Here is a 22,480-nt window from a genome sequence, read left to right as displayed (position 1 = left end):
GTTCTAGGTCCCAACAAACAAAGAGATCTTCTGTTGAATCTAACAATTAATGTTGATGGTTGTACAGTTGTCTCAAATAAAACTGTGAAGGACCTCAGCGTTACTCTGGATCCTGATCTCTCTTTTGACGAACATATCAAGACTGTTTCAAAGACAGCTTTTTTCCATCTACGTAACATTGCAAAAATCAGACATTTTCTGTCCAAAAATTATGCAGAAAAATTAATCCATGCTTTTGTCACTTCTAGGTTAGACTACTGCAATGCTCTACTTTAAGGCTACCTGGATAAAGCACTAAATAAACTTCAGTTAGTGCTAAATACGGCTGCTAGAATCCTGACTAGAACCAAAAAAATTGATCATATTACTCCAGTGCTAGCCTCCCTACACTGGCTTCCTGTTAAGGCAAGGGATGATTTCAAGGTTTTACTGCTAACCTACAAAGCATTACATGGGCTTGCTCATACCTATCTTTCCGATTTGGTCCTGCCGTACATACCTACATGCACGCTACGGTCACAAGACGCAACCCTCCTAATTGTCCCTAGAATTTCTAAGCAAACAGCTGGAGGCAGGGCTTTCTCCTATAGAGCTCCATTTGTATGGAATGGTCTGCCTACCCATGTGAGAGACACAGACTCGGTCTCAACCTTTAAGTCTTTACTGAAGACTCATCTCTTCAGTAGGTCATATGATTGAGTGTAGTCTGGTCCAGGAGTGTGAAGGTTAACAGAAAGGCACTGGAGCAACGATCCGCCCTTGCTGTCTCTGCCTGGCCGGTTCCCTTCCCCTTACAGGGGCTGAGTCACTGGCCTACTGGTGCTCTTCCATGCCGTCTCTAGGAGGGGTGCGTCACTTGAGTGGGTTGAGTCACTGACGTGGTCTTCCTGTCTGGGTTGGCGCCCCCTTGGGTTGTGCCGTGGCGGAGATCTTTGTGGGCTATACTCGGCCTTGTCTCAGGATGGTAAGTTGGTGGTTGAAGATATCCCTCTAGTGGCTGTGCTTTGGCAAAGTGGGTGTGTTATATCCTGCCTGTTTGGCCCCGTCCGGGGGTTTCATCGGATGGGGCCACAGTGTCTCCTGACCCCTCCTGTCTCAGCCTCCAATATTTATGCTGCAGTAGTTTATGTGTCGGGGGGCTAGGGTTAGTCTGTTATATCTGGAGTATTTCTCCTGTCTTATCCAGTGTCCTGTGTGAATTTAAGTATGCTCTCTCTAATTATCTTTTTCTTTCTTTCTCTCTCTCGGAGGACCTGAGCCCTAAGACCATGCCTCAGGACTCCCTTGCTGTCCCCAGTCCACCTGGCCGTGCTGCTGCTCCAGTTTCAACTGTTCTGCCTGCGGCTATGGAACCTTGACCTGTTCACTGGACATGCTACCTGTCCCAGACCTGCTGTATTCAACTCTCTAGAGACAGCAGGAGCGGTAAAGATACTCTGAATGATTGGCTATGAAAAGCCAACTGACATTTTCTCCTGAGGTGCTGACCTGTTGCACCCTCGACAACCACTGTGATTATTATTATTTGACCATGCTGGTCATTTATGAACATTTGAACATCTTGGCCATGTTCTGTTATAATCTCCACCTGGCACAGCCAGAAGAGGACTGGCCACCCCTCATAGCCTGGTTCCTCTCTAGGTTTCTTCCTAGGTTTTGGCCTTTCTAGGGAGTTTTTCCTAGCCACCGTGCTTCTACACCTGCATTGCTTACTTTTTTAGGATTTTAGGCTGGGTTTCTGTACAGCACTTTGAGATATCAGCTGATGTGAGAAGGGCTTTATAAATAAATGTAATATGACTTGACTCTCTGCTACCGCATGGAAAGCGATACAGGAGCACCAAGTCTAGGTCCAAAAGCCTCTTTAGAAGCTTCTACTCCCAAGCCATATGAATGCTGAACAGCTAATCAAATGGCTACCCGGACTATTTGCATTGACACCTCAGTTTATTATCTATGCATAGTCACTTTACACCTACCTACATGTACATATTACCTTAATTACCTCGACTAACCTGTACCCCCGTACATTGACTCAGTCCAGTACCCGCTGTATATATATATTGTTATTTTATTGTGTTAGTTTTTTAAAAACTTTAGTTTATTTAGTAAATATTTTCTTAACTCTTATTTTTCTTAAAACTGCAGTGTTGGTTAAGGGCTTGTAAGTAAGCATTTCACGGGAAGGTCTACACCTGTTGTATTCGGCGCATACAAATACAATTTGATTTGATTTGTCACATCAACACCTAAAGGTGAAACACTTAATTACTACAAGCCCTTAACCAACAATTCAGTTTTAAGAAAATAAAGTGAGTTAAGAAAAAGATTTACTAAATAAACTAAAGTAAAAAATAAAAGCAACGATACAATAACAATAAAATAACAACAAATTAGATTTGATTTGAATTTGGTTTGGTGGCCCAAAAGTCTTACATAACCATACCAAACGTAACATATCATAGTCATTTGAGTGTACTTTACTATGTTATGTCTAGTCTATAAAAGTCGGCTGCTATAACAGCATTTTCAGCAGTTAAATGCAACAGTAAAACATTATTAATATGGTTTTTGAAATCTAATTTGTTTACGAGCATGATAGCTCTACTTTTAATTGATGGTTGACGCAGCTTGTTCGCCATTAGCCAATCAGCGTTTCTCAACGAATTGAACGCATGTGAATGTACACAACTCCCATTTACCGCTTCATAACTGATGATTTCCACCTTCCCACTTGGTTAGGAACGCAGCATTATTATATTCGCAGAACGCCTCACTCGCTTTAGGGTTGGGTTGCCGACGTTTGTTAATTCAACCGATACCTTTCCTAGTGGGCAAGTACACATTGTCTAAAAATTAAGTAGATAGAGATAAAGATTGATTGAAAATTGGATTTAACAATGGACGTACAGTTGGCTATTTCTGCCGTTCTATTATTCATAGTTGCACATTTGCACATTGTTGGGCCAAATAACCATGTCGATCAGGTGGTCACCGGACTAATCCTGAGAAATCATTTCAAGGGATATATCGTTGTCATTGAGAAGGGCCTTGTTACAGTTCCATTGCAACAGGTCTCCAGTAAAGACAACATCAATAATTGTGGAACGGGAGAATGTAAAATTAGAGAGGCGCTCGTGCGTATAATAGACGGGCGACAGAAAAAGGAATAAACTAGATCTGATGTCACTGCTCTGTTGGATTATCGAATACGTGAGGGATTTAATATCCTCGAATCGAAGATAGCAGTAGCCAACGTTGCATGTGATACGTTGCCAATATGATGCCGGTGAGTTATTGTAACAGACTACATGTTCCTTTTTTATGTTCGTGTTATGATTGAGATTTCGATTAGACAAGACAGAATTGTTTAGCATGTGATCTTACTCCTTGGGCTATGTTGAATCTCGTCCCTCAGCCATACCAACCATCCATATTTATGTTATATTGAGACAAAGGAAGGATTACCACACAAAATCTGAACATGTTTTTAGCACACTGACAGTCAACGTAACGAATAGCAGGTTCTGTAAATACTATTTTTGTCATTTAGCAGATTTATAGGAGCAATTACGGTTAAGTACTGGTAACCTTGACAAATTTTTTGACCTAGTCAAATCGGGATTTAAACTAGCGACGTTTCGGTTACTGGCCCGAGTGTTGTATACAACATTAGCGTGATTAACAATAGTGGAATCGGCGGTTTGCATTCAAAATAAAAGTCCCCAATTGAAACTGATGCAAACAGATAAACATTGTGGAATCATGACACCATTGTACTAGATACTGCTAAACAAGGTTGGGGTGTTGTTTTCATTCAACAAAAGACAATAACTAATTAATCTGACACAAAGTAAAAATCAGTTGAAATTGCACTGTGGATGTATAGACTTCAGAATTGCAATGGAGCCATACATATATTGCAATGTACAGCCTTACCTATGGATCTTGGGTTCATTAAAATTGGGGTATCAGCCTAGTAGTCAGTGACACCCACAGAACTGTAAAGAGTTTACACAAATATTAGCTGTCGTAGTTTATTGCGGGACTCTGAAACCACTGTGAAATTAGCAACATATTAAAGGAAAGGTTACCCCCTTTTTGAATGTTATATTGTTTTTGTGCATCTCTGGGTGATGTTCTGTTCATTCCCTGGGTTATTTCATGTTTTCATGTGCATCTGAGTTATTGGCAATCAAGCAGGCAGATTTTTTTTCTGGTATCATTTAGCACAGTGATAATCGCTCTCACTACACTGGAAGTTTAATAGGAATAAGAGTTTTAGATCAAAATGTCAATCATACATGTTAGAATTCAATACTGGCCTATGTCATAACTCGAGAGTATGTCTCCTCTCGACTGTGTCATTGATCATCTTTTTGTGATATTCGTACCTCGAGAAATGTGTAATTTAATGGAGGGTCTAGCTCATTTTTCCTGTTGTCTGCCTCTAAAGTCCAGGGTGTATTGCATGGTGCAGTTGACCAAAATATGGATTCCAATGACTGAAGGAACGTATAACGCCCCGCGCAGCAGACTGTCGACCAATCGCGTTCACGTTGTCATGATGCTTCACGCGGTTGCTAAGCTAATCGTCACGCAATCCAGATAGTACGTAAAGTTACGAATCCAAAACTATACGATACTACAGATAGATATACAGATTATCTAACATCTCGTAAAGGATTTGTAATGTTGTACTTCTTGTTGACGAAGTTCGTGCTAATGTTGGGTTTTTGAGCTACCGGCCAATAGACTCATTCACTCCTTGACTGAGAGCACTCCTTGTCCCAGAATCACACAGAATTCACCCCACGGCCCATTGACGTAGCATGGGCAACGTTTCCCATCACAAAGTATATCTGCCGTTGCGAATGTCAGATTCCGCTCTGTGAGGCGCATCGATCTGCAGGTTGAGATAGCTGTAAAATTGCCTAAACAAAATGCACTTACTATCTAGGTTACATGCTGATATTTCTTTGGTATTATTGAGTGTAGCTATGTTTGCTAGTTAGTTAGCCAGCCAGCCAGCCCATGGAGAGTATTTACATTTACATTTAAGTCATTTAGCAGACGCTCTTATCCAGAGCGACTTACAAATTGGTGCGTTCACCTTAAGACATCCAGTGGAACAGCCACTTTACAATAGTGCATCTAAATCAGGGGGGTGAGAAGGATTACTTTATCCTATCCTAGGTATTCCTGAAAGAGGTGGGGTTTCAGGTGTCTCCGGAAGGTGGTGATTGACTCCGCTGTCCTGGCGTCGTGAGGGAGTTTGTTCCACCATTGGGGGAACATCACACACATTACAACTACACACATTACAACTCTCCCATTCCTTCAGACTGACTGTAGTAACCCTAACCCTTCAGATACAGTATACCTACACACATTACAACTCTCCCATTCCTTCAGATGACTGTAGTTACCCTAACCCTTCAGATACAGTATACCTACACACATTACAACTCTCCCATTCCTTCAGACTGACTGTAGTAACCCTAACCCTTCAGATACAGTATACCTACACACATTATATGAAAGCTCTCCCATTCCTTCAGACTGACTATAGTAACCATTACCCTAAACCTTCAGATACAGTATACCTACATACATTATTGAAAGCTCTCCCATTCCTTCAGACTGACTGTAGTAACCCTAACCCTTCAGATACACTATACCTACACACATTATATGAAAGCTCTCCCATTCCTTCAGACTGACTATAGTAACCATTACCCTAAACCTTCAGATACAGTATACCTACATACATTATATGAAAGCTCTCCCATTCCTTCAGACTGACTGTAGTAACCCAAACCCTTCAGATACAGTATACCTACATACATTATATGAAAGCTCTCCATTCCTTCCGACTGACTATAGTAACCATTACCCTAACCCTTCAGATACAGTATACCTACATACATTATATGAAAGCTCTCCCATTCCTTCCGACTGACTATAGTAACCTAAACCTTCAGATACAGTATACCTACATACATTATATGAAAGCTCTCCCATTCCTTCAGACTGACTGTAGTAACCCTAAACCTTCAGATACAGTATACCTACATACATTAATTGAAAGCTCTCCCATTCCTTCAGACTGACTGTAGTAACCCTAACCCTTCAGATACACTATACCTACACACATTATATGAAAGCTCTCCCATTCCTTCAGACTGACTATAGTAACCATTACCCTAAACCTTCAGATACAGTATACCTACATACATTATATGAAAGCTCTCCCATTCCTTCAGACTGACTGTAGTAACCCTAACCCTTCAGATACAGTATACCTACATACATTATATGAAAGCTCTCCCATTCCTTCAGACTGACTGTAGTAACCCAAACCCTTCAGATACAGTATACCTACATACATACATTATATGAAAGCTCTCCCATTCCTTCAGACTGACTGTAGTATTGCATTGTGGATTGTGTAATTGACTTGAGATGCAACAGATCTCCACAACGATTTTCATTATTGCTACCAACCTTTGTTATAATGCCAAAAGGAAACATTTGTTCACAAAAAAATATTATTCTCACATATTTGTTTTTTTAACACTGTAAATTCAAGAAATGAGTGGTTTTGGGTGGATTTTTCCTTTTAAACTCACCAGTCAACCTACTGTATGTGTATTGAGCATGTACAGCCTTACCTATGGATCATGGGTCCATAAAATGGGGATTCAGCCTACTCCGTGACACCCACAGATTACAATTCTAAAGAGTTTGCACAAATATTAGTGCCGTAGTTCTTATTGTGGGACTTTATTTTCACTAGTTTCATCTGTTTGCATTAGTTTCAATGGCAGACTTTTTTTTTTTTTAAGGTGACCTGCCGATTCCGCTATTGTTGCTCATGCTAATGTGCTTCAGAAAGTCCATGCTTCTCTGAATGTCTAGCTAGCAGGTTTTGCTTTCCTTAAATCATATCTCATGACTACCGTAATTTCCGGACTATAAGCCGCTACTTTATTCCCACACTTTGAACCTCGTGGTTTATACAATGACGCGGCTAATTTATGGATTTTTCCCGCTTTCACAAGATTCATACCGCCAAAGAACTGAGCACCGTCACATAATGTGACGTAAATCGAGCGCGCTCAAACATCCCATCATTCTGATTACGGTAGTAATTTTGTCACCCTCATCATGGCAAAGACACGGAGAAATGCATATGACGCAGCTTTCAAGTTGAAGGCGATACATCTGGCTGTTGGAAAAGGAAATAGAGCTGCTGCATGGGAGCTTGGCCTTAATTAGTCGATGATAAGACGTTGGAAACCGCAGCGTGAGGAACTGACTCAGTGCAGAAAGACAACAAAAGCTTTCAGAGGGAAGAAAAGCAGATGGCCCAAAGTATTTGCAGCCACTCGACATCAGTGTAAATCGTGCATTTAAGGTGGCGCTCCTTGTTCAGTGGGAGGCTTGGATGACAAGTGGGGAGAAATCCTTCACTAAAACGGGCCGCAGGCGAAGAGCATCTTATGGTCAAGTCTGCCAGTGGGTCCTGACAGCGTGGAGCATTGTCAAAAAATCCACTATCATCAACGGGTTTCGAAAGGCTGGACTGCTGCGTGTTGAAGGGGCAGCATGAACTCAGCAGGGTATTTGCCTCCGGATGAAAGTGACGAGAGCGACAATGAAAACGATCCAACATCGGATGAAGCAATTCTGAGGCTATTCAACTCCGACACCGAAGGAGATGACTTCAGTGGTTTCAGTGCACAGGAGGAGGAAGATGGTGACCAATGACTTTCTTGGTAAGCTACTGTTTTAATTTTTGTTACAAGCCGTGTTTCGTTAAAGCCTATTTATTTTTGTTTACAAGCCGTGTTTCGTTTAAAGGCTGTGTAAAGTTAATTTGTTTCAATGTACCGGTAGGCACCTACGGCTTATAGACATGTGCGGCTTATTTATGTACAAAATACATATTTTTTAAATAATTCAGTGGGTGCGGTTTATATTCAGGTGCGCTTAATAGTCCAGCAATTACGGTAATGACATTTCAGAAATTAAAGAATGGTTTAAAATCATGCTGCATGCATATGAGGTTAACTGCCAATTAGGCTACTACACCATATTTTGCAAGAAAAGCTTCAATGGACCACACACAAGTAAAATCCCAATTTAAAGGTTTGTGGTTGTCTAACACAATCCAAGTGTACGCTATTCTATCCATACACAACATTGTTTGATGACATGGTGATAATGTTTTTGACAATTGCCTTTTTGTGTGTAAATCCAATGAGTGTCAAATTGATTGATTGTGATCTCATAAAAAAACATCAGCCTTCCGAGTGGTGCAGCGGTTTAAGGCACAACATCGCAGTGCTTGAGGCGTTATTACAGCCCCGGGTTCGATCTCAGGCTGTGTTACAGCCGGCTGTGACCGGGAGACCCATGAGGCGGCGCACAGTTGGCCCAGCATTGTCCGAGTTAGGGGAGGGTTTGACCGGCCAGGATTTCCTTGTCCCATCGCGCTCTAGCGACTCCTTGTGGCAGGCCAGGCGCCTGCAAGTTGACGACGGGCGCCTGCAAGCTGACGACGGTCGCCAATTGGACGATGTTTCCTCCAACAAATTGGTGCGGCCGAGGCACAGTGCTTCTTGACACACAGCTCGCTTAACACGGAAGTGTTAACATCAAGGCGGTGGCCCGTTCTTGTAGGTTCATGCTCTACAAATCAAATCAAATCAAATTTTATTTGTCACATACACATGGTTAGCAGATGTTAATGCGAGTGTAGCGAAATGCTTGTGCTTCTAGTTCCGACAATGCAGTGATAACCAACAAGTAATCTAACTAACAATTCCAAAACTACTGTCTTATACACAGTGTAAGGGGATAAGGAATATGTACATAAGGATATATGAATGAGTGATGGTACAGAGCAGCATACAGTAGATGGTATCGAGTACAGTATATACATATGAGATGAGTATGTAGACAAAGTAAACAAAGTGGCATAGTTAAAGTGGCTAGTGATATATTTACATCATTTCCCATCAATTCCCATTATTAAAGTGGCTGGAGTTGGGTCAGTGTCAATGACAGTGTGTTGGCAGCAGCCACTCAATGTTAGTGGTGGCTGTTTAACAGTCTGATGGCCTTGAGATAGAAGTTGTTTTTCAGTCTCTCGGTCCCAGCTTTGATGCACCTGTACTGACCTCGCCTTCTGGATGATAGCGGGGTGAACAGGCAGTGGTTCGGGTGGTTGATGTCCTTGATGATCTTTATGGCCTTACTGTAACATCGGGTGGTGTAGGTGTCCTGGAGGGCAGGTAGTTTGCCCCCGGTGATGCGTTGTGCAGACCTCACTACCCTCTGGAGAGCCTTACGGTTGAGGGCGGAGCAGTTGCCGTACCAGGCGGTGATACAGCCCGCCAGGATGCTCTCGATTGTGCATCTGTAGGAGTTTGTGAGTGCTTTTGGTGACAAGCCGAATTTCTTCAGCCTCCTGAGGTTGAAGAGGCGCTGCTGCGCCTTCTTCACGACGCTGTCAGTGTGAGTGGACCAATTCAGTTTGTCTGTGATGTGTATGCCGAGGAACTTAAAACTTGCTACCCTCTCCACTACTGATCCATCGATGTGGATAGGGGGGGTGTTCCCTCTGCTGTTTCCTGAAGTCCACAATCATCTCCTTAGTTTTGTTGACGTTGAGTGTGAGGTTATTTTCCTGACACCACACTCCGAGGGCCCTCACCTCCTCCCTGTAGGCCGTCTCGTCGTTGTTGGTAATCAAGCCTACCACTGTTGTGTCGTCCGCAAACTTGATGATTGAGTTGGAGGCGTGCGTGGCCACGCAGTCGTGGGTGAACAGGGAGTACAGGAGAGGGCTCAGAACGCACCATTGTGGGGCCCCCGTGTTGAGGATCAGCGGGGAGGAGATGTTGTTGCCTACCCTCACCACCTGGGGGCGGCCCATCAGGAAGTCCAGTACCCAGTTGCACAGGGCGGGGTCGAGACCCAGGGTCTCGAGCTTGATGACGAGCTTGGAGGGTACTATGGTGTTGAATGCCGAGCTGTAGTCGATGAACAGCATTCTCACATAGGTATTCCTCTTGTCCAGGTGGGTTAGGGCAGTGTGGTTGAGATTGCATCGTCTGTGGACCTATTTGGGCGGTAAGCAAATTGGAGTGGGTCTAGGGTGTCAGGTAGGGTGGAGGTGATATGGTCCTTGACTAGTCTCTCAAAGCACTTCATGATGACGGAAGTGAATGCTACGGGGCGGTAGTCGTTTAGCTCAGTTACCTTAGCTTTCTTGGGAACAGGAACAATGGTGGCCCTCTTGAAGCATGTGGGAACAGCAGACTGGTATAGGGATTGATTGAATATGTCCGTAAACACACCGGCCAGCTGGTCTGCGCATGCTCTGAGGGCGCGGCTGGGGATGCCGTCTGGGCCTGCAGCCTTGCGAGGGTTAACACGTTTAAATGTCTTACTCACCTCGGCTGCAGTGAAGGAGAGACCGCATGTTTTCGTTGCAGGCCGTGTCAGTGGCACTGTATTGTCCTCAAAGCGGGCAAAAAAGTTATTTAGTCTGCCTGGGAGCAAGACATCCTGGTCCGTGACTGGGCTGGGTTTCTTCTTGTAGTCCGTGATTGACTGTAGACCATGCCACATGCCTCTTGTGTCTGAGCCATTGAATTGAGATTCCACTTTGTCTCTGTACTGACGCTTAGCTTGTTTAATAGCCTTGCGGAGGGAATAGCTGCATTGTTTATATTCGGACATATTACCAGACACCTTGCCCTGATTAAAAGCAGTGGTTCGCGCTTTCAGTTTCACGCGAATGCTGCCATCAATCCACGGTTTCTGGTTTGGGAATGTTTTTATCGTTGCTATGGGAACGACATCTTCGACGCACGTTCTAATGAACTCGCACACCGAATCAGCGTATTCGTCAATATTTCCATCTGACGCAATACGAAACATGTCCCAGTCCAAGTGATGGAAGCAGTCTTGGAGTGTGGAGTCAGCTTGGTCTGACCAGCGTTGGACAGACCTCAGCGTGGGAGCCTCTTGTTTTAGTTTCTGCCTGTAGGCAGGGATCAGCAAAATGGAGTCGTGGTCAGCTTTTCCGAAGGGGGCGGGGCAGGGCCTTATATGCGTCGCGGAAGTTAGAGTAACAATGATCCAAGGTTTTACCACCCCTGGTTGCGCAATCGATATGCTGCTAAAATTTAGGGAGTCTTGTTTTCAGATTAGCTTTGTTAAAATCCCCAGCTACAATGAATGCAGCCTCCGGATAAATGGTTTCCAGTTTGCAAAGAGTTAAATAAAGTTCGTTCAGAGCCATCGATGTGTCTGCTTGGGGGATATATACGGCTGTGATTATAATCGAGGAGAATTCTCTTGGAAGATAATGCGGTCTACATTTGATTGTGAGGAATTCTAAATCAGGTGAACAGAAGGATTTGAGTTCCTGTACGTTTCCTTCATCACACCATGTCTCGTTAGTCATGAGGCATACGCCCCCGCCACTCTTCTTACCAGAAAGATGTTTGTTTCTGTCGGCGCGATGCGTGGAGAAACCCGTTGGCTGCACCGCATCGGATAGCGTCTTCCCAGTTAGCCATGTTTCTGTGAAGCAGAGAACGTTGCAGTCTCTGATGTCCCTCTGGAATGCTACCCTTGCTCGGATTTCGTCAACCTTGTTGTCAAGAGACTGGACATTGGCAAGAAGAATGCTGGGGAGTGGTGCGCGATGTGCCCTTTTTCGGAGTCTGACCAGAACACCGCCTCGTTTCCCTCTTTTTCGGAGTCGTTTCCTTGGGTCGCTGCATGCGATCCATTCCGTTGTCCTGTTTGTAAGGCAGAACACCGGATCCGCGTCGCGGAAAACATATTCTTGGTCGAATTGATGGTGAGTTGGCGCTGATCTTATATTCAGTAGTTCTTCTCGACTGTATGTAATGAAACCTAAGATGACCTGGGGTACTAATGTAAGAAATAACACGTAAAAAAACAAAAAACTGCATAGTTTCCTAGGAACGCGAAGCGAGGCGGCCATCTCAGTCGGCGCCAACATCCGCAGAGTACGACCCTGCCTCACACAGGAAGCAGCGCAGGTCCTAATCCAGGCACTTGTCATCTCCCGTCTGGATTACTGCAACTCGCTGTTGGCTGGGCTCCCTGCCTGTGCCATTAAACCCCTACAACTCATCCAGAACGCCGCAGCCCGTCTGGTGTTCAACCTTCCCAAGTTCTCTCACGTCACCCCGCTCCTCCGCTCTCTCCACTGGCTTCCAGTTGAAGCTCGCATCCGCTACAAGACCATGGTGCTTGCCTACGGAGCTGTGAGGGGAACGGCACCTCAGTACCTCCAGGCTTTGATCAGGCCCTACACCCAAACAAGGGCACTGCGTTCATCCACCTCTGGCCTGCTCGCCTCCCTACCACTGAGGAAGTACAGTTCCCGCGCAGCCCAGTCAAAACTGTTCGCTGCTCTGGCCCCCAATGGTGGAACAAACTCCCTCACGACGCCAGGACAGCGGAGTCAATCACCACCTTCCGGAGACACCTGAAACCCCACCTCTTTCAGGAATACCTAGGATAGGATAAAGTAATCCTTCTCACCCCCCCCCCTTAAAAGATTTAGATGCACTATTGTAAAGTGGCTGTTCCACTGGATGTCTTAAGGTGAACGCACCTATTTGTAAGTCGCTCTGGATAAGAGCGTCTGCTAAATGACTTAAATGTAAATGTTAACAAGAAATTTGTGGAGTGGTTGAGAAACGAGTTTTAATGACTCCAACCTAAGTGTATGTAAACTTCCGACTTCAACTGTATACAACATATACGCCCACCAGAGGATCTGTCTTTTTCAGTCCTCTGTGTTTGAAGGGTGTAAAATCCACTTGCCAGTATGGCTGTTGCGGTGACCATGTTACCTCCACACCGGCAGTCATGCGTCATGACCGCAGTAAAATTCCATGTAACCGTTGAGTCAAGGTAATCTCCTTTTATGCACTCTGGACGTGCGTTGGTTGTACCCAACTCGCCTGGTATTCAGCGCTCTATTGTCCCTCTAGTCTAACCACTCGGACATAAATGCAATTGAAAATCACATCAAACATTTATCAGAACAGTGTTTTTCAAACTCACCGCACTGTGATTGATCAATTTGAAGAAAGAAGTTCAACAACAGCTTGAAACTCACTGGAAAACATGGTCATTGTGGATGTTGTTTCAAAGCCTAACGCAACAAAATGGACAGCGCTTTCTGAGGTGATGATTTTTTCAAAACCCCAATATGCAAATTAGAGCTTATGTGGGCCTGTATATGAAATGCGTGTTCTTATAAACCCAGACTTTTCTATATGTAATCCAGTGTGAAAGCAGGGTTTTGATGGTTGCCACTGAAGAGGATACTGCTACTATATTTATTTTCAGCTGCTCATATTAAGCACATGCTCCACTATAAATCTGGAGTAGCCTACCAGTCCGCCATGGCAGGAAAGCGTCCTCCATTCACTATTCGAGAGCAGATGTTTTTTGCCCCTGTTCCTGGCCATTTGATAAGGGGCAATTCATTCTAAATCGATACTAATTTTACATAAACAAATCAAAATATATTTTACTTTAACACTTTTTTGGTTACTACATGATTCCATATGTGTTATTTGATAGTTTTGATGACATCACTATTATTCTACAATGTAGAATATAGTACAAATAAAGGAACCCTGGAATGAGTAGGTGTGTCCAAACCTTTGACTGGTACTGTATTAGTCAAGACTAAATTGATGGGTGAAAATATGATCGCTTGATGAGAGGACAGCATGTGCAGTCTGAGGCAAGGAACAGCTTTTATTTGCGACTTTAATCATCAATGGCCTACAGTCGCATCATGCACCCCATCATCACAACTAAAGTTATCAAATAACTCTAAATCTAGTGTATAGGACCTGTTTCAAATTGTCACTTTTACACTCAACAAAGCCACTTCATATGTGCACTCGCTCCGGAATAGGAAAAATATCCTTTGTTATTCAGAAACAGTGCAATCGGAACTATTCTGACCCCTTGACTTTTTCCACATTTTGTTACTTTACAGCCTTATTCTAAGATGGACTACATTTGTTTCCCTTTTCTCATCAATCTACATGCAATACCCCATAATGACATTGAAAAAATATTTACATAAGTATTCAGACACTTTACACTGTATTTTGTTAAAGCACCTTTGGCAACGATTACAGCCTCGAGTCTTCTTGGGTATGAAAGCATGGCACACCTGTATTTGGGGATTTTCTCCTATTCATCTTTGCAGATCCTCTCAAGCTCTGTTAGGTTGGATGGTGAGCGATGCTGCACAGCTATTTTTCAGATCTCTCCAGACATGTTTGATTGGGTTCAAGTCCGGGCTCTGGCTGGCTGGGCCACTCAAAGACATTAAGAGACTTGTCCAGAAGCCACTCCTGCATTGTCTTGGCTGTGTGCTTAGGGTCATTGACCTGTTGAAAGGTGAACCTTCGCCCCGGTCTGAGGTCCTGAGTTCACTGGAGCAGGTTTTCAACAAGGATCTCTCTGTATTTTGCTCCATTCATCTTTCCCTCGATCCTGGCTAGTCTCCTATTCCCTGGTCTGAATACTTATGTAAATGTGATATTTCATTTTTTAAATTTTATAAATTGGCAACAAATTCTAAAAACACTTTTCGTTTTGTCATTCTTGCGTGTAGATTGCTGAGGGGAGAAATAATATTTAATCAATTTTAGAATAAGGCTGTAACATAAAAAAATGTGGAAATAGTCAAGGAGTCTGAATACTTTCCAAAGGCGCACTAAGTTAAATTCTATTCTTATTACTATAAAACCATGTAATACTGTATAAAATAATAGCACAGGAATTATAAACATATCTTGTTTGTTAAATGAACTAGCCTACAGCCTATGGCGCATAGCCAAATAATGTACCTAGGTCAAATCATTCTGTTCTTCTGAAATACATTTTCTTCATAATCATAATGTTTTAGACCTGCCTAAAATAAATAATGGATTTATTGTGATAGTGTATATATTAAATATATTTCTTAGACTTAACAAAAAAAAAATGTAGATGTTCCAAAGGCGCACATCAGCGGGTTGTATGCGGCTGTATGCTTGGAGGCCTGGAGATGCTAAACTAAACATGTTTGTTAATTAACTGTCAGTTACCGTGAAACCGGTAGTCTTTTGAATGACAACTGGCTCACAACATTTCATGACCGCCACAGCCCTACTCCTCACTTAAATCTAGTTGGATTGATGGTTTTCATTTTACTCCTGCGACTCTTTCATACTCTTGCTTGTGCCTGTAATTTTTCCCCGTTAACATTACGACTGCGGAAATGTTTGTATTGACCTGTCAAACACACCCCGGTAATGGCTGAAATGGGCTTAATGGAATACATTGGCTTTCTGTTGACTATAAGAACGCTAAAGCTTCGTCTGGGATTTAACAGTCTCGTCACTTACATCACAAGAAAGCGAATAAATATAACTTTATTTTGATGGGTGTTAATTTTTTGTGGAATTGAAAAGTAATCATTTAATCCAGTTGAGGAAAAAAGATAACAAAATGTTAACGAATTAGATTTCCCTGAAATAAAGCAACTTCCCGAAAACGAACACTCGGATTATAGTGATATTATGTCCGATTTCGCAAACAAGTTAAAGTATGTTTATATAGGTGTATTCTAAAGCGAAGCGTGTTGTTTTTTTTATCCGAGGGTATCCTGCTATTGACACACTTGTTGAATTATGCACGAGAATGTGACAACAGTAATTAATGAAGCAGTCCTGTTCCACCCCTTTATGTTAATGTGTCATATATGCAAGTACATCCAGTGAATTTCTGCATATGATGCACATATCATTATATTTTTAACACACACCAAAAAAAATACCTGACACAATATTAAAATGTTTATATTGGACAAATTGAATACCTGCATTTCCACCAAAGTCCCTGAACTGCAGTCATTATTTGTCTGAGCCAGTAAAATGTTTTATGTGCTATAATGTAGTCAATATCTGATGGATAATACAATTTCTGAAAGTTTGGAGGATCTTTGTCCATTGTACAACTGTTGCATTTATTATAATTCATTTTAAAACCTTTTAACAATTTCGATGACCATAGCTAGCAGATGTCACTGCATTTTTATATTGTAATTGTGAAGCATCTACACCCCTCACTCCACTCCTGCAGGGCAAGAGGACCAACCTGCGGAAGGTCGGCTCGGAGCGCATCGACCACGGCATGTGGGTCAAGTTTAACCCCCTGGCCCTGCTGCTGGACTCATCTCTGGAGGGTGAGTATGATCTGGTGCAGAGGGTCATCTATGACGTGAGTAGTCCCACTCCTCTTAATTGAAGAGATAGTATAGCGTTGGGAAGAAAATGGGGGTGAGGAGTCAAAGGGCTGTTGGTCAGATTCTCAGTGATGTGAGTTTTACATCATTAGCCCTGCTAATTTCATCTGTTTCAATGTTAATACCACAGACTGGATAACCTCAGGCGACTCTTCCACGCAGACATCCCATAAGCAAAGGCTTTGCAGTGCCGCTGCAAGTAATGCTTAGGTAGTACTCTTAAGCAACAAGAAATGCTGGTCAAAATGCTTAGCTTACAAGTTGCCCTTAGGCACAGTTATAGGACCTGCTAAAAACCTACCCAAATCCTAACCTCAACCATGTTGCCCTTAGGGGACAGATCTAAGATCAGCTAATCCCTCCCCAAATCCTAACATCCACCATAAGGGGTAAAGACCGATAACTGACCTTTTCTAGGAAATGTCTTGAAGCCTATTAACTTTCCGCCTTATAGGTGGATGACCCCAGCCTGCCCAATGACGAGGGCATTACAGCCTTGCACAACGCCGTCTGCGCCGGCCACACCGAGATCGTCAAGTTCCTGGTGCAGTTTGGTGAGCCATTGTCACTTTAGTTGCCGTTGTCCCTTTACAGTAACTTTATAGTGGTTGTTGTCACTTTACAGTAGCTTTATAAAAGCTGTTGTCACCCCCATCAACCAGTAGCACGTCACATCCAATGTTTTCATGTGGATGATGTTATCCAGTCGCCCACTATTATTAGTTAGTTTTTTTTAATCTTTCCCTCCTTCTCCCCCTCACCCCTCTTGCTCTTATCTCCTCCAACTCTCCCACCTTGTTCCCTCTCTTATTTCCTTCTCCCTCTGCCCTCCTCTCTACCTCCTTCCCTTTCTTTCATTCCTACCTCACTCTACCTCTCCGTGTCTCTCTCTCTCCCAGGACTCCACTGCACTGTGCGGCCTCCTGTAACAATGTGCAGGTGTGTAAGTTCCTGGTGGAGTCCGGGGCTGCTGTGTTCGCCACCACCTACAGTGACATGCAGACAGCGGCAGACAAGTGCGAGGAGATGGAGGAGGGCTACGCACAGTGCTCCCAGTTCCTCTACGGTGAGACCTCTAGTGTAATCTGACTGGAGACCAAGCACAAACATTATTTGCTCAAAACAATCAGTGTGTCTACTCTTTTTTTTTTTTTCCCGTTTTGCACTCGACCCCTCCACTGGTTTACAAAATGTAGCTACCCTCATCTACTCTAACATTCTGCCCTCCATAACACGTTTTAGCGGAAATTGAATCTTAACGTCTTGTTCCTGACGAGTTGGGTGTGACTTTGTGTTGATGCAGGTGTACAGGAGAAGATGGGCATCATGAACCGTGGGGTGGTGTACGCCCTGTGGGACTACGAGGCTGAGGACGATGACGAGCTGGCCTTCCTGGAAGGCGACTGCATGACGGTGCTGCGGCGCAAGGACAAGGATGAGAGAGTGGTGGTGGGCCCGCTGCAGAGACCGAGAGGGCTACATTCCAAGAAACCTGCTAGGGGTGAGCCGGAGAGAGAGTAGGGACACTAGCCTGGCCACACATATGCTCTACCCCTAGTTCCTAAGCCCTAGGCACTCCTGTAGATCTGAAATGATTGGATAGGTGTAAGAAATGTGGCAAAAATCATAGGCAGAGTGAAGAGCAGTCAATTTGGAATCCAGCAAATTGTCTTTGGGCTGCAGCTCCATATTGTATTCAGAGCAGTGGTTTAGTATAGGAAAAGTGGACATACACATATCCAGTGGTTTTGACCAAGGGCCATTTCCACAAAGTGTCTAAAAGGAGGAATGCTGATCTAGGATCTGTCCATATACCGTAAAATTTCCATTAAAAGGCAAGCCTCCAACAAACTCCGGTCACTTCTAATGGCCAGGCATCGCAAAATAAATGGCAGTCTGTATTAAGTGTAGGGTCGAAACAGGGTAATTACCGTAGGTTATGCATGCACGCATTCTCGCACTGCTCCAGTGGAATTTCACAGCATCTCTACCAAAGAGTTCAAAATTGGTTTTCAATCCTCTCTCTACCTCGCGCTGGATGATTGATCCCTATCTGCCAAAATGCAATAATTCTGTCTGTGTAGCCAGCAAAAAAAACTGACAACCGTGTTCTTATTTATTTAACCTAAGGCAAGTCAGTTAAGAACAAATTCTTATTTACAATGACGGCCTACATAGAGGTTGGATATTCGACAGATATTCGGAGAGATATATCTAACTTTCAACCTCAAACTAACGTTACCATAATTAACTTTGTCGCCTTTGTAGCCTAACATTTGTAGTGCGTTCTAAATGTGTTTTTAATTAGCAAACGGAACTGTTGGTGAACTTATTAATGACAGTAGCTGTTTTTATCAACTTGTAGAGCTAGAAACCCGACTTATAACAGGGTGAGCTCTGCATATAAAGCAAATAATCGACCGGTTGCTTAAAATGATACATTTTGGCAAATGAAATGTGAAAAGTTCTACTCTGAGATGTTGTGAATACTGGCCCCGGTGCTGGAGGTTGGAAGAACATGTTCAGTGAAAAGCAAGGGCGCAACTTTCACTGGGGGGGGTACAAAACGAGGCAACGGTGTACTTTATGACCATGCGGACGCCTCCGAGCGGTCGGGTAGGCTGCTTGGAGTGTTTATCCAAATGAAGAAAAAAGAATAATTAAAAAAGAATAATTATGTCACCCCCACTTCTAAAACCAAAACTGTGCCCCTGGTGAAAAGGGCAACTTGCAATCTATTTGGGAAGAAATTGCCCTTGGGGGTCTACTTCTCTGATTAGAAGACTGGGGAAAACCTAACTGTTGTGTATTTATCATTCTAGTTTGTCCCTTTAGGGCACCTGTAACACCCCCCCCCCTGCTTACCTATGTTGGAATGCTGGGAATGTTTTGTCCTGTGAAACACATTAAACAATGCCCATGTTAGTTTCTACTCCTGTCTAATGTTCTGTCCTTATATTAGTTGTATTAGTCAAACATTGTGCTATGCAACACTAACATTTCTTAGTCACGCGTGCCTTGTAAAGACCTACCAGCTCTATGCGTAACCTCCTTGACAAAAACTTGTCTGCCATTTCACATATGGAGATCATCCCAGATCTGGCAATGATTAATAGATTTCTTTAACTAGTGGGGGAAATCCTGTCACTTAAGAATATTATGTAATAATGCTGAATCTAAATTGAGACATCTAAATGAGAATCTCAGCCCCCTGCTTACCATAGTTATATGATCTTTAAAATGGTATTTTCTTATTTTTTAGCTGTATCTGAGGATCAAGCCACGGCAGAGGAGCTCGGCTTAAATTATATCGGCTCACGTTCCACCCTACTCGCTGAAAACTACTCTGACTTGAAGTTACTTTTTGAAAGGCGAATTAAGAACCTAAAAGTCCAGTGCTTACATTTCACACTTCTGGTCTTTTGGATGTCAAAGTCAAGCATTCCACTTCAAGCTTTTGGACCTGTCTGTGAAAGACTCATATCATGCTAAAGGGTTTTCAACCTATGTATGGATAATATTCACATGGTCACGCTGTTTCCTTTTCACTGCAGGAATGTATACACCGCGCAACATTTGTAATGGAGACTTCTGAACAGTGTTTTTGTTTTGTAGACGTGTGATTTTCTGAGCAGAATCCATTTTGTAAGGGTTTGTAACTGTGGCAGTTGGCAATGTAAAGCTTTTTCTACGTCATGGCAAGCTTATATCCACACAAGATACAGTATATGAAAACTTTGGTTGTGTATTTGACTATTTTCCTTTATCTTCCGTTATCACAAACAATCTTGCTGTGGGTATACAGTGCCTTCAGAAAGTATTCATACCACTTGACTTATTCCACATTTTGTGTTACAGCCTGAATTCAAAATTGATTAAATTTGTTTCTTTTCTCACCAATCTACACACACTAGCCCATAATGACAAATTGAAAACATGGTTTAGAAATGTTTGCAAATGGATTGAAAATGAAATACAGATATCTAATTAACAAATATTCACACCCCTGAGTCATTACATGTTACATTACATGTCTTTCTGGATTAATCTCTCTCTAAGAGCTTTACACACCTGGGTTGTACAATATTTGCACATTATAATTTAAAAAAAAATCTTCAAGCACTGTCAAGTTGGTTAATCATTGTTAGACAGCCATTATCAATTCTTGCCATAGATTTTGAATCCGATTTAAGTCAACTGTTACTAGGCCACTCGGGGACATTCAATATCATCTTGGTAAGCAACTCCAGTGTATATTTGGCCTTGTATTTTAGGTTATTGTCATGTTGAAAGGTTAATTTGTCTCCCAGCATCTGTTGGAAAGTAGACTCAACCAGGGTTTCCTCTAGGATTTTATCTGTACTTACCTCTATTCTGTTTTATTTTATCCCAAAAAAACTCCCTAGTCTTTGCCGGTGACAAGCATGCCCATAACATGATGCAGCCACCACCATGCTTGAAAATATGAAGAGTGGTACTCAGTGATATGTTGTGTTGGATTTCCCTCAAACCTAACAATATTCAGGACATAAAGTTCATTTGTTTGCCACAATTTTTTGCAGTTTTAGTTTAGTGCCTTATTGCAAACAGGATGCATGTTTTGGAATATTTCTTTCTGTACAGGCTTTCTTTTTTTCACTCTGTCATTTAGGTTAGTATTGTGAAGTAACTAATGTTGTTGAACCATCCTCAGTTTCTCCTATCACAGCCATTAAACTCTGTTTTAAAGTCACCGTTGTCCTCATGGTGAAGTCCCTGAGCAGTTTCCTTCCTCTCCGTCAACTGAGTTAGGAAGGACGCCTGAACCTTTCGTAGTGACTGGGTGTATTGATACACCATCCAAAGTGCAATAACTTAACCATGCGCAAAGGGACATTCAATGTATGTTACCAAGTATCATGGGCATTCTTTGTGAGGCATTGGAAATACTCCCTGGTCTTTGTGGTTGAATCTGTGTTTAAATTCACTGCTCGACTGAGGTACTTTGCAGATTATTGTATTTTTGGGGTACAGAGATGAGTCATTCAAAAATCATGTTAAACACTATTGCACATAGTGAGTCCATGCATCTAAAAAAAAGGGGTTGAATACCTACTGACTCAAGACATTTCAGCTTTTCATTTTTAATTCATTTGTGTGTAGACCCGTGACACAAAATCTGCTTTAATCCATTTTAAATTCAAGCTGTAACACAGCAATGTGGAAAAAGGTTGAGGGGTGTGAACACTTTCTAAAGACACTAGTTCCACCTAGATTTGAAGCTATGTAATGTTGTTACTTTCAGTTTTCCTATCAATGTTTTATTTTCCAATGCTTTTGTAGAACATTTTGTGTGTGTGTGTTTAAGTACTGTATGTAGCCTGGCATGCTGTGCTATGAAGTGCTAATAATGTTGAATGCACAAGCTTCAACGGCATTGCTCAACATCACCTCCTCATTCCAAACCTTCATATCTTAAAGAGATGCTCAACGTTGTTCGTGGAAAGGTATCATCCTGTAGGTTTTTGCGCCAACCATAATCTAGCCCATCCTATTTATAACAATTAGGTGGTTGATAATGCGAGTGTAAGATGACCCAATTCAGCTTAACATCTGCTAACCATGTGTATGTGACAAACAAAATGTGATTTGATTTGATTTACAACTGCGGTTGGAGCGAAAAACCTACAAGAGGGTAGCTCTCCAGGAACAAGGTTGGGCAGCCCTGCACATGGACCAGACAGAATTTGACCAGCATTTTTTGGGGTTATACATAACTTTCATGATTAAGCCATTATAAATACGTTTTAAACCTTTATAAATTATTTGAAATACCTAATTTCAATGTAAATGATGAAATAGTCATATGAATAGTATATAGACCCTTAACTTTTTATACATGTTTAGCCTATTCATGAAAGCCATTATAAGTGTAAACACATTTTATTAATGGCATTGAGTCATTTAAACCAGTGACATTTCAAAAACGTTGCTATCAGCTAAACTGCAAAATTCACATTAAATGTGTTCTGTGAACAATCGGTGTTGACCATCAAGCCAAATAAGTTCAGCTTTTAAAAAGGTCAATACAAATATGCAAAAAGATTGTCTTTTGATGTT

At 42.4% G+C, this 22,480-nt stretch overlaps 1 protein-coding gene across 1 annotated transcript; it reads left to right on the top strand.

The window, feature by feature from the left end:
* Positions 1–2,656: 2,656 nt before the first annotated feature.
* Positions 2,657–22,364, top strand: LOC115103936 (apoptosis-stimulating of p53 protein 2-like). The gene is given in 7 exon segments (XM_029625003.2): positions 2,657–3,289; positions 16,219–16,321; positions 16,836–16,935; positions 17,281–17,447; positions 17,685–17,820; positions 17,822–17,882; positions 19,644–22,364. Coding segments are annotated over 4 exon segments (309 nt in total). The 5' UTR covers positions 2,657–3,289; positions 16,219–16,321; positions 16,836–16,935; positions 17,281–17,377; the 3' UTR covers positions 19,686–22,364.
* The last annotated feature ends 116 nt before the right edge of the window (positions 22,365–22,480 follow it).

The sequence above is a fragment of the Oncorhynchus nerka genome, linkage group LG21 (genome assembly GCF_034236695.1).
Source record: "Oncorhynchus nerka isolate Pitt River linkage group LG21, Oner_Uvic_2.0, whole genome shotgun sequence".
Lineage (NCBI taxonomy): Eukaryota > Metazoa > Chordata > Actinopteri > Salmoniformes > Salmonidae > Oncorhynchus > Oncorhynchus nerka.
Note: the sequence above shows the minus strand (reverse complement) of the source record. Positions and strands in the feature narration are given on the sequence as shown.